We start from the raw sequence: 11,331 nt of genomic DNA on the forward strand, positions 1-11,331 counted from the left end.
GTGCAACTTTTCTGAAGCATCAGTTCAGTTCGAACATTGCATCGGTTACTTTATTGCATGCATATAAATGGAGTATTAAACACACACAAAAAATTTCCTGCATTTTTGTCATTGATCAGATTTCGTCAAATAAAGTTTGTCCAAAAAGATAGATCTCATTGATCGATCATTTGATAAATCCAAATCCAAATCGAAATCCAAAGCCGAGCCAAGCGAGTGACGACGGCGCGAGACAACTCTTATTTCTTGCCTCACTTATCATGTGGAGTAAGTGTTCTTGATTATAAACATTTCCAAGTTCTCTTCTTCCACCAATGTAGGAGAAAGAGTAAACTTTCTAATTTTGGAGTACACTTTCTATTTTAGTGTCTCCTTCCCTCCACCATTTTACTCTCTATTTTTCCATTCACACTTCTTTCATATAGTATGAACCCAACAAGCCCCCATATGAATGAGGAATGGCTATTTTTCGTAAAAGTTTTACGGACAAGTATGTGATCATCAAGAGAAGACTGATTACATCTGGATAAGTGGGTTTCCCTTTGAACTTTCAGTAGTGAACATGCATCGGATGCACTCGGTCAATCGGTAGATTTGATATCTTTGAACCGCCGAGCTTTGATTCTACACACGTTTGACACTTTGATTTATTTCACTCAAAGTTTGGCAAAACTTCTAAGTTATTCAGTTTTTGTAACGTTTTATAATTAACATGGCCTAAACGTTTATGCCATAAATCATAAGACTCAAGCAAATAAGAAGAATTTGAACTTTTATTTATTTCAACAGTCATTACATTCATCTTATAAAGGCCCTCGGTGAGATATCCTTTCCCTACATAAATTTCTCCTTTGCTAATTACAATTTTTTCAGAAACGGTTACACATTTAAATCTGTTCTTGTCTAGAAGTGAAACAAAAATTAAGTTCCTACGTAATTCTGAAACATACAAGACATTGTTAGGTGTCAAGACCTTTCCCGAAGTTATTTTCAAGCACACTTTTTGTGTTCCTTCCACCTTAGCAGTAGCGGAGTTAGCCATGTAGATCATTTCTTCTACTTGAGCCGGAGCAAATGATGAAAAGAACTCTTTGTTCACACATACATGACGGGTGGCACCATAATCCATCCACCATTCGTGAGGATTCCCCACCAAGTTGCATTCTAAGAACATAGCATACAGATCATCACATTCTTTGTTGGACTTAAACATATTAGCTTGGTCCTTTTTCTTGCCTTTCTTAGGGGCACGAAAATCGTGGACTTGTGGCCCATCTTACCATAATTGAAGCATTTTCCCTTGAATTTCTTCTTGGGTTGATTGCTTCCTTGTTCATCTTTCTTTCTTTTCTTAGAATTATTTTGATCATATTCTACAATATGTGCTCCATTAATTGTAGAATTCCCTTTTGACCATCTCTTAGTAGCCTTATTATCCTCTTCAATATGTAGTCGGACAATAATATCTTCAACAATCATCTCCTTGCGTTTATGCTTCAAGTAGTTTTTAAAGTCTTTCCACAAAGGTGGTAGCTTCTCAACTATCGCTACTACTTGAAATGCATCATTCACAATCAAACCTTCTGGTAGGAGATCATGTATGATGACTTGAAATTCCTGCACTTGAGAGACAACCAATTTTCTATCTTTCATTTTAAAGTTCATGAACCGTGCAACAAGGAATTTCTTAATTCCCGCATCCTCTGTTTTATATTTTTGTTCAAGTGCCCCCCACAATTCCTTCGATGTCTTAGTTACACTGTAGACATTATAAAGGTCGTCTTGGAGACCACTCAGAATATAATTCCTGCAAAGGAAGTCTGAATATTTCCAAGCTTCTACAATTATGAAATGCTCTTTGTCCGAGGTTCCCTTGGCCACCTCAGGAGCGTCTTCGCTAGAGAACCGTTGCAGACACAAAGTGATGAGGTAAAAGAACATCTTTCTCTTCCATCGTTTAAAGTCAATGCCCGCAAATTTTTTGAGTTTCTCTGCCGGTGCCATTGTAGGCGGAGCATTTGTGCGCCTTGATGTGGAAATATTAGTTTCCCCCATAGACGTTTCCGCATCTTGCATTTGACTATCGCTTGTCATTTTTCCTGTCACCACAAGACAAAAAATACTTAGTATTTTCAGAATACTACTTATAAAGTTAAGCAACTTTAAACTTTTCTTCTTGTTTCTAGTTGACAATGAAGTTTTTATGACTTCCAATTGTCAACCGAATGATCTTTAACTTGTGATGAATTTTTTATGACTTCAAATCACTAGTTAAGTTCAGTCGGAGTAGAAAGTTAAAACTTTAATCTCCAAAAACAATCTATACAGATTCTGAAAATTATTTCCTTAAGATTGTTATTTCCTTATACGGGTACGTAGAATCTGTATATTCAGAACAACAACTTCAACTAGTTCAAGTTTAAAACAAGAACTCAATGAAGTACAAAAAAAATATCCTCAACACAAGATCAAAGTGATCTTTCTTAGAAGTGTATTTTATTTTCAGAAATCAAGATGAAACAGAAATGGCCAAGTCGCCCGAATTCACGGACTTTCCTTAAGGAAATAATTCCCCTCAATGTACCCGAGGTTGCAGAATTTTCCTTCCAGGATAAAATGGCCAAACAAACCAATTGTAGCGGTACCTCAAACAATTAGAATATCTTCGAACTCACTGAACGTTTTGAGTGATCACACAAAATATTTTTAAGGAAAGAAGAGTGTTTTTATTCTGAAATTTTCGTACCAAAACCTGTGGATGAAAGCAGGTTTATATAGCCACAAGATGCCTCTTCTGAAATGTGGCAATGGTTCATTTAAAAGGTGTAACCTTTTCTGAAAATTCATGTCCATTCATTCAAAAAGTGTCTGTTCTGAACAGGCATGCCATTTCGTGAATCAGTGTGTCATTTCATTGAAGAATTGCATCCTTCTGAAGCATCAGTTTGAAACAGTGCAACTTTTGTGAAGCATCAGTTCAGTTCGAACATTGCATCTGTTACTGTTACTACATGCATATAAATGGAGTATTAAACACAAAAAAAATTTACTGCATTTTTGTCATTGATCAGATTTCGTCAAATAAAGTTTGTCCAAAAAGATAGATCTCATTGATCATTTTTCGAAGCCAAAGCCGAGCGAGTGATGACGACAGCGTGAGGCATCTCTTATTTCTTGCCTCACTTATCATGTCAAGTAAGTGTTCTTGATTATAAACACTTCCAAGTTCTCTTTTTCCACCAATGTGGGAGAAAGAGTAAACTTTCTAATTTGGGAGTACATTTTCCATTTTAGTGTCTCCTTCTCTCCACCATTTTACTCTCCATTTTTCCATTCATACTTCTTTCATATAGTATGAACCCAGCACAAAATATCTACAACTACTACCTGGAAACAAACATGTGAAATGGACAATCCAAAATGCCAAAGGCAGAGCACAGCAAGCCCTAAAATTTAGAACAGTTTATGCAAAGTATGTGAATGCCATATGGATCGAAAGAAATCATATGTTCTTTGAAAGGATTGCTAGAGACTGGGAAGTTTTAATTAGCCAAAGAAAATGCCTATATGTGTTGTGTGAGATCAAATTATAGGGTGCAAAACTAGTTACCGTGTGCTATGCTAGGCTAGATTATGAGGATTGATTCAAAGGCTAGTAGTATGGTTTCGCTTTGCTTGATTCTGTTTCAAGATAGCCAGGAGTGTTCATTGGCTATGGATTTGTAACTCTTGCTACAACTTGTTGAATAAATATAATTCACATAATATCGAGTATCCATAGAAAAGATTAATGGACCAAGATGTTTTTTTTTTTAAAAAAAAGAAAAACTTTGCAGGTAACTTGAGAAAGGGGACTCAATTAATGGACTAAGATTTGTAGAACTCCTTCCACCATCATTATTTAAACGTAATCATAATTTGAGGAGAAATAAAACCAAGAGAAAACATAAAATAAATAATCTTACATACCTCAAAATGTTAGAGAAGTTAGTTACCGGAAGGGACGAAACTAAGATTGATTCTTGAGCCAATTCTCTTGGATTTTTTTTTTTTTTTTTAATGATTGAATTTGAGAGGAGAGCTGGATTTCTTGATGATGAAATAGTTTGTAAACTATTGGAGCAGAGATTGTAACTGATGGAGTTTTTAATGTGAGTGAGGAAAACAGAGAGATTGTAACTAATGGAAAAATAAAGAACTTCTACCTGCTGAACTAAGGTCCGCCAGAGGGAAAAAAACCGTTTGGATACTGATGAATAAAGAGCGATTTAATCTCTCGGGTTAAAGGTAAAAAGGAAAGGACGAATTTTCCCTCAAAGGTACTTCACAAGTTACTGAGTGTGACATGTTACAGTATGGCCGGAAAAGGTCTCGGTTTCTGGTGACCTTAAGTCAGATAATAAGCATAGCGAGTCAGCACAATACATAAATAAAATTGCACCAGAGAGACAACAGTTGTAAACAAGAGTATTTCAAACTGCAATGTTTTTTTTTCTTTCATTCAAATCATTTGATGGTCTGCTCCCACCAGATAACTAATATAACAGAACAAGAACTGGTCTCATGTTCCAAACACTCTATTCTCTCTTTATCTTTCCTCCATTCTAACTGAATAACACTTGTTCTAACTTTATGCTCTCTGAGGCCCCTACTGGCAAAGATTATTGCCAAGATCAATACTTGGATGGTCAAATGTTTATAATGCCGAAGAAAGCAATCAAGTTGATAGAGGCTCTGCCTATAAAGATTTCTCAAGTCTACACAGAGAGAAACTATGGGACCATGCTACAATCTGTAAGTTGCTTTGCGCTTTAAGTCTACACAGAGAGAAACTATGAATTGCTTGGGTTGGCACGCTATATAAAGAGGCAGAATATATACACTGGAATGCACTGGGGGACATCAGCAAGCTAGTTCATGAGAACAAAGAAGTGTAGGAGTGATTCATAAAATTCCTTTTATAGCCAAAAAAAAAAAAATACATTCTTCTCATCAATACAAATATTTAGCAAACATTTTCAACAAAACAAGTAATTCGGAACAAGAGTTGCCAAGAGCATGTTCAACATGCGAGAAGTTGAATTCTGATCTTTTGTAGCATCCCTACAACATCTTTCATGTTTGTCCGTCTTGCTGGAGATTCAGCACAGCAATCTAATGCTACTTTCATGATTGATGCCACACAATCCAACTTCTTCATTACATGATTATCTGTTGGTGGAACCAAGTTGGCATCTGCAACATCTATTACTGCATCAGGAAGTGAATAACTCACCCATTGTTTCAAGCTAAGATCTTCCTCAAACTCACTAGGCTTTCTCCTAGTAAACGTTTCCAGCAACATGATTCCATAACTATAGACATCACATTTAGTAGACACCAATCCATCTTGTCCATACTCTAAAATCAAAGAATTAATTTAAAGACGTAACTTGATAACTAGGTGGAAAAAAAGAAAGGCAAAAGAAATGCTCAAAGCAAAATCAAGAGACGTACCTGGCGCAATATAACCCAAAGTTGCTAAGGTGTTAGTGTATAAATCACTCTCATCTTCACCAAGCAGTTTTGAAATGCCAAAGTCGCTTAGGTGGGCAACCATATCCTCATCCAGCAAGACATTACTAGGCTTCAGATCACAGTGGATCACAGGCGACGAGCACCCATGGTGCAGATATTCCAAAGCACATGCCACATCTATCATTATGCTTAGCCTCTGCCTGATGTCTAGGAAGTAGTTGTGCGAATACAAATACTTCTCAAGACTTCCATTAGGCATATACTCGAGAACTAAAGCCTTAAAATAAAGGTTGGAACAGCTAGTAATGACTTTTACGAGATTCCTATGGCGAAGGCCGCGTAGAACTTCACATTCCATATCAAAGCTCTTGAATGCCGCATCTAGTTGCAGATTGAACACTTTAACTGCAATGGCAGTTCCACTTCTGAGAACACCTTTGTAAACAGAGCCGAAACTTCCAGAACCAATCAGGTTACTCTCGCTAAGCGCATCAGTTGCTTGGATCAATTCATAGTATGAAATTCTTTCTCTTGTTATGGCAGACAATGAATCAGCTTGTTGAGGAGCTCTTTTACCTTTTCTATACCTTATCCATAAAAAAATAAAGGTGCTAGGAACAACTACTAGTGCAATTCCCAGCAAAAGAAAAAGAACTAGCAATTTTTTCCTATTTGATCTGTGCTTTGATGAAGTGGGGCATGGCGGGACACTAAATCTTGAAGAACCACACAATGCTTCATTGTAGATGAAAAACTGACCCGAGAGGTTCTTGAAAGGACCTCCCGAGGGTATTACACCATACAATTTGTTGACAGAAATATTGAAATATTTCAAGTTTTGAAGTTTCTCCAAAGACTTGGGAATGATTCCAGATATATTGTTATGAGAAAGGTCTAGGAATTCCAAACCTACCATGTTGCTCATTGAGTCCGGTATAGATCCTTGTAACTTGTTGTGTTTCAAAGAAAGGTGTGCCAGATTTTGCAATCCTCCAATGTCTCTTGGAATTCTATTTGAAAATTGATTCATCGATAGATCCATATTTGTTACAGCCTTTAGATTTCCAATTTCTGGAGGTAAAGAACCTACCATGTTGTTTGATGATAAGTCAAGAACCACTAGATCATGAAGGTTCCCTAAGCTTGGTGGTATATTGGAACTCAATTTATTGGAACTGAGATGTATCTCCCTAAGGGAAGTAATATTCCCTAAACAATAAGGAAGATATCCTGAAAGTTGATTTTGAGACAAGTAAATATCACCCAAATGCTGCAATTTACATATATGATCTCCAATAAATCCTGTAAGTTTGTTGTTGGTCAAGTCAAAACGCTGAAGGTTTCTCAAGTTGCCAATTGACGTTGAAATCGATCCAACCAAATTGTTTCCAGAAAGTTCTAGGAATAATAAGTTGCTTAAGTTCCCAACTTCATTTGGAATTCGTCCTTGGATTTTACAACTGTTGGCGATAAAATTTCTAAGAGATGTGGAAAGGTTCCACATGGAGACTGGAAGCATGCCAATTAGCGGGTTGAGAGATATATCAAGAAATGTTAAATTTTTGCTATTGGTTAAGGAAGTCAGGAAGCTTAATGATGAGTCACTGGTTAAATTGTTTTCCTCTAAATTTAGTAACTGTAAATGAGTCAAATATCCAAGAGAATTGGGAATCAAGCCAGTGAGTTTGTTGCCTGCAAGATCAAGAATAGTAAGTTTTGAACAATTGGAGATGGAATGAGGAATCGTCCCCACAAGATTTGTTAAGCTGTCTAGATAAAGGTGTTCAATGTTGGATAAGATAGAATCTATGTTTGATGGGAAGCTTCCTGATAGATTATTGAATGAAAGATTAATTATTCTCAGCCCTGATATGTTGAAGATCTCCATATCAAGCGAACCACTAAAACTATTAAACCCAAGATCCAGTTCCTCCAACTCAACGAGATTGCTTATCTCTTTGGGTATTTCACCTGTCAACACACGAGATGAACTCTAGAATTTTAATTGGTTATGGGAGAAGCTGTCAACAAGAACTCAGAAAATTATGTAAGAACTATAACACTTCTTTTTCCTATTTTTATTGATCAAAGTCTTAAGAAGGATGTACATATTATATATTTTTTCTCCATTAAAGTTCTTAATTTAATTTTCTATGAATTTCTGATTGTGCAGGTTTGTATTTTTAAAAGGACTCAAGTATATAAACTGATACTTTAGTAGAAGTTAGCTAACTACCAACAGGAGTTCAAATTTACTGGTTATTTCTTAAAAACAGATTAATTTTAAACATTAAAAGACGCTCTTTATATGATGTTTCTTGTCATGCGCTTGAAGATTTATTTATAATTGTTACATTTAATTACTCATTACATGCATAAATTCATAGAATTTTAATAGTTCTAATGGATCTATAATAATTAACATGTGACACCATTCGAATATAAATGTACCTATAAGCTTATTTCCACTAATCTCTAGATGTTGCATCTTGGTTAAGTTCCCAGTCTCCCGCGGTAAGAATCCTCTAAGATTGTTCAGCGCCAGTGACAAAATTTGCAGCGATGAGATGTTGACTATGGAGATGGGGACAGAGCCAGTAATCTGGTTTCTCTCCATGGTTAACTGTACCAAATTAACAAGATTTCCAATTTCTTGTGGAATTATCCCTGCAATTAATGTGTAATTTATTAAAATTCTGAAGTAATAACATACAATAGTGCTAGTATTCATAAGATGGAACGTACCAGTGAAATGGTTAGTTCCGAGAGCCAATTTCTGCAAGTTCCTCAATCTTCCAATTTCACTATGTATTGGTCCATCAAACTCATTTTTTGATAAAGACAAAATTTGAAGTTGTGAACAATTTGATAAGCTTGTAGGCATATTACCCTGAAGCTTGTTATCAGACAGATAAAGTCCTTTGAGTATTGGGAGACCATTGCATAAACCATTGGGAAGACTTCCTGATAAGCCATTGCCAGTAAATGCAATGAATTCAATCCTAGAAATATTGAAAATTGTAAATGGTATAGAACCCGTAAGTTGATTATATTGCATGGCAAACCAGTTCATGTTGTGAAGAATGCCGATCCCTTCTGGAATGTTTCCTTGAAGTGAATTATAAGATATATCTAAAGCCTCCAACCTTGAGGCATTCAAGAGTGACAGAGGTATAGAGCCTATTAGATTATTACCCCTCAACTTTAATTCTCTAAGGTTTCCAATCACTTTTGGTATTTGGCCCTCTATGGAATTGAAATTCAGATTCAAAGTCTCAAGTGTGGAAACATTAGAAAATGAAGAAGGGATGGAACCAGTGAAACTATTATTTCGAAGGTTTAGTACTTGAAGTTGGTGTAAAAACCCAAACAAAGAGGGAACCTCCCCACTGAAGCTGTTGAAGCTTAAATCAACAAACTTAAGCCGATGCAAGTGTGCCATTTCTTGAGGCAAATTTCCATGGAAATTGTTGCTTCCCAAGTCAAGAGAAACAAGAAATGTGAGCTTCCCAAGTTCACGGGGTATTATGCCCGCAAGATTCATGTTGGAAAGATTCAAGAATCTCACTCTGTGGTGACGAGAGCCACAAGTGACTCCAACCCAATGGCAAAGAGACGTATCTGGAGACCAACTTTCATCCAAGAAGTGAAAGGGGTCCGAAATGATTTTAGATTTCAGGGAAAGAAGAGCTAATTGATCAGTGGAGATATTTGATTGGGTCATGGCTGAACTACTTATAACATAGTACTGAAGCAACAAGAGAAAAGAGGTGAAACAACCAAGTTTCTCCATAATTGCTTATATTGGTAAGAATATGGTTAGTAATGACGTGGTTTTGAGACTTTAAATAGCAAAGAGGTTTCTTTCTCTGTCTGATTTTAAAATCTATAAAAATCTTTTTTTATGAGAATTTACCATACATTAAGTTAAAAAGGAATGGCTTTACTTTATTCATTAATTAAGTCATGTAAAGAAACAATAAAGTAACTTTAGTTTGTTCGGGAAAGAAGACTCAAAAAGGAGTCTTCCACTAAGTTTTATAACCAAATGTAAGATGCTCATTGGAGGAGCAAGAATGAATTGAAGAGATTTTCTTTGTTATTATCTTTGTTTAACAACTTAAACAGTACTGACTACAATATCATAATGAATAGGGATATAGTTTTGGCAAACCAAAATTTAACTAGTGTCAGCTATGAGTTCATAGGGATTTATATCTTTTGATATGGAGTATATATATATATATATATATATATGAAAAAAGCTACTAAATAGCAACAACTATTAGGCTTGAACCCATTATTTTGATATTACAATGAATTCAATTTGACTGAACTCATTGGATGTATCTTCCTCATGATGTTCAGGAAGCACCTGGTTCGAGTCTGTTGAGGCGCCATCTGCACCAGCTGTAAGGTTGTTAGAAAGTTAGTTACAAAGAACTTTTGGTGCTGGGTACATAGTTCTATTTGGAGTTTCATTATTTCACGGATTTTGATCTTCCCATAAAATGGTTAGCGACCTCTTTGGGTACATGATTTCGATGTACTAAAACAAAAGTTAGACTGATAAGTGCACTTTCATTTTGATTATTCCTGTTGTTTTGGGTACACAAAATTTGTAAGTTTGTACACTAAACTTCAATACAAGTTCAAGAATGACTATTCAAGAACAACTAGAAGTATAAACACCTTCAACACAAGATTAGAATTGATCTTTCACTAGAAGTATGTTTCTGTTAAGAAATAAGATGAAATCGAAATTAAAGCCAAGTCCCCTGAATTCATGGAGTATCCTTAAGGAAATAATTCCCCTCAAGTATCCGAGATTGCGGAGTTTTCCTCCCAAAATAAAATAGCTTACAATCCGATAGTAATGGTACCTCAAACTATCGGATTTTTCAAACTCACTCGACCGGATATGATCACATAGAGTTTTTAGAAGACAAGAAGTGTGTAAGCTGTTAAAAATCATCTGTATACCTGAGGAATACGTCAGGTATTTATAGACATAAGGTGTCCCTTCGGAAAGAAAGCATTGGTTTAGTAAAAAGGCACCTTTTCTGTACAGTCACATTACCTGCGCCCAGCTGTGCTGGAACTGCGCCTGACCTGCAGCCGCAAGTGACATTGTGCAGATTCCAGTAGATTCTGCGCTACACCTATGTCCGCAGGTTGCCAGTGCGTGTACAAATCACTTTTTTGCACGAAACAGTGTTCCTCTTACCTAGAAGGTTCGCATACCTTTAAGGTGCACGTGGTACATGCGTTTTCATGGCGTCCGAAATGGGAGAAAAATATTCTATTGGATTCTTTGGATTAAATTTCACTTGTTATTTAAGTATCAAATAAAATTTATCTAAAAATTTGATCTCATCGATCCTTTGACAGATCCGAAGCCGAAGCCAAAGCTGAGAGAGCGAAGATGATGACGGCACGAGGAACCTCTTTGTTCTTGCCTCACTATCCAAGTGGAAATGTGTTTCTCAATATAAATAAATGAAAGTTTCTTTCTCCCACCAATGTGGGAGAATTTAGTAGACTTTTATTTTTGAGTACACTTTTTATTTTTCTGTGGACTCACTTTCCCTCCACTATTTTCCTCTATTTTCCCTTCACACATTCAACTTGAACCCAACAATCCCCCACATGAATGGAGAATGACTATCTTATCAAGAATTTATGGACAAGCATATGATCATCAAGCAAAGACTGATTGCATCTGGATTAGTGAATTTTCCTTTGAACTTTTCATAGTGAACATGCATCGGATGCACTTGGTCAATCAGTAGATTTGATATCTTTGAATCATCG

The 11,331-nt window shown here is 36.1% G+C and overlaps 1 protein-coding gene across 1 annotated transcript; it reads right to left on the bottom strand.

Annotated features, from left to right (window-relative positions):
* Window positions 1–4,898: 4,898 nt before the first annotated feature.
* Window positions 4,899–9,425, bottom strand: LOC107869150 (probable LRR receptor-like serine/threonine-protein kinase At3g47570). The gene is made up of 4 exons (XM_016715713.2): window positions 8,263–9,425; window positions 7,969–8,184; window positions 5,497–7,488; window positions 4,899–5,400 (listed from the first exon to the last, which is right to left on the bottom strand). Exons 1-4 carry the CDS (start codon window positions 9,308–9,310, stop codon window positions 5,063–5,065), a joined length of 3,594 nt encoding a protein of 1,197 aa, XP_016571199.2. The 5' UTR covers window positions 9,311–9,425; the 3' UTR covers window positions 4,899–5,062.
* Window positions 9,426–11,331: the final 1,906 nt, after the last annotated feature.

The sequence above is a fragment of the Capsicum annuum genome, chromosome 4, assembly GCF_002878395.1.
Source record: "Capsicum annuum cultivar UCD-10X-F1 chromosome 4, UCD10Xv1.1, whole genome shotgun sequence".
Classification (NCBI taxonomy): Eukaryota; Viridiplantae; Streptophyta; class Magnoliopsida; order Solanales; family Solanaceae; genus Capsicum; species Capsicum annuum.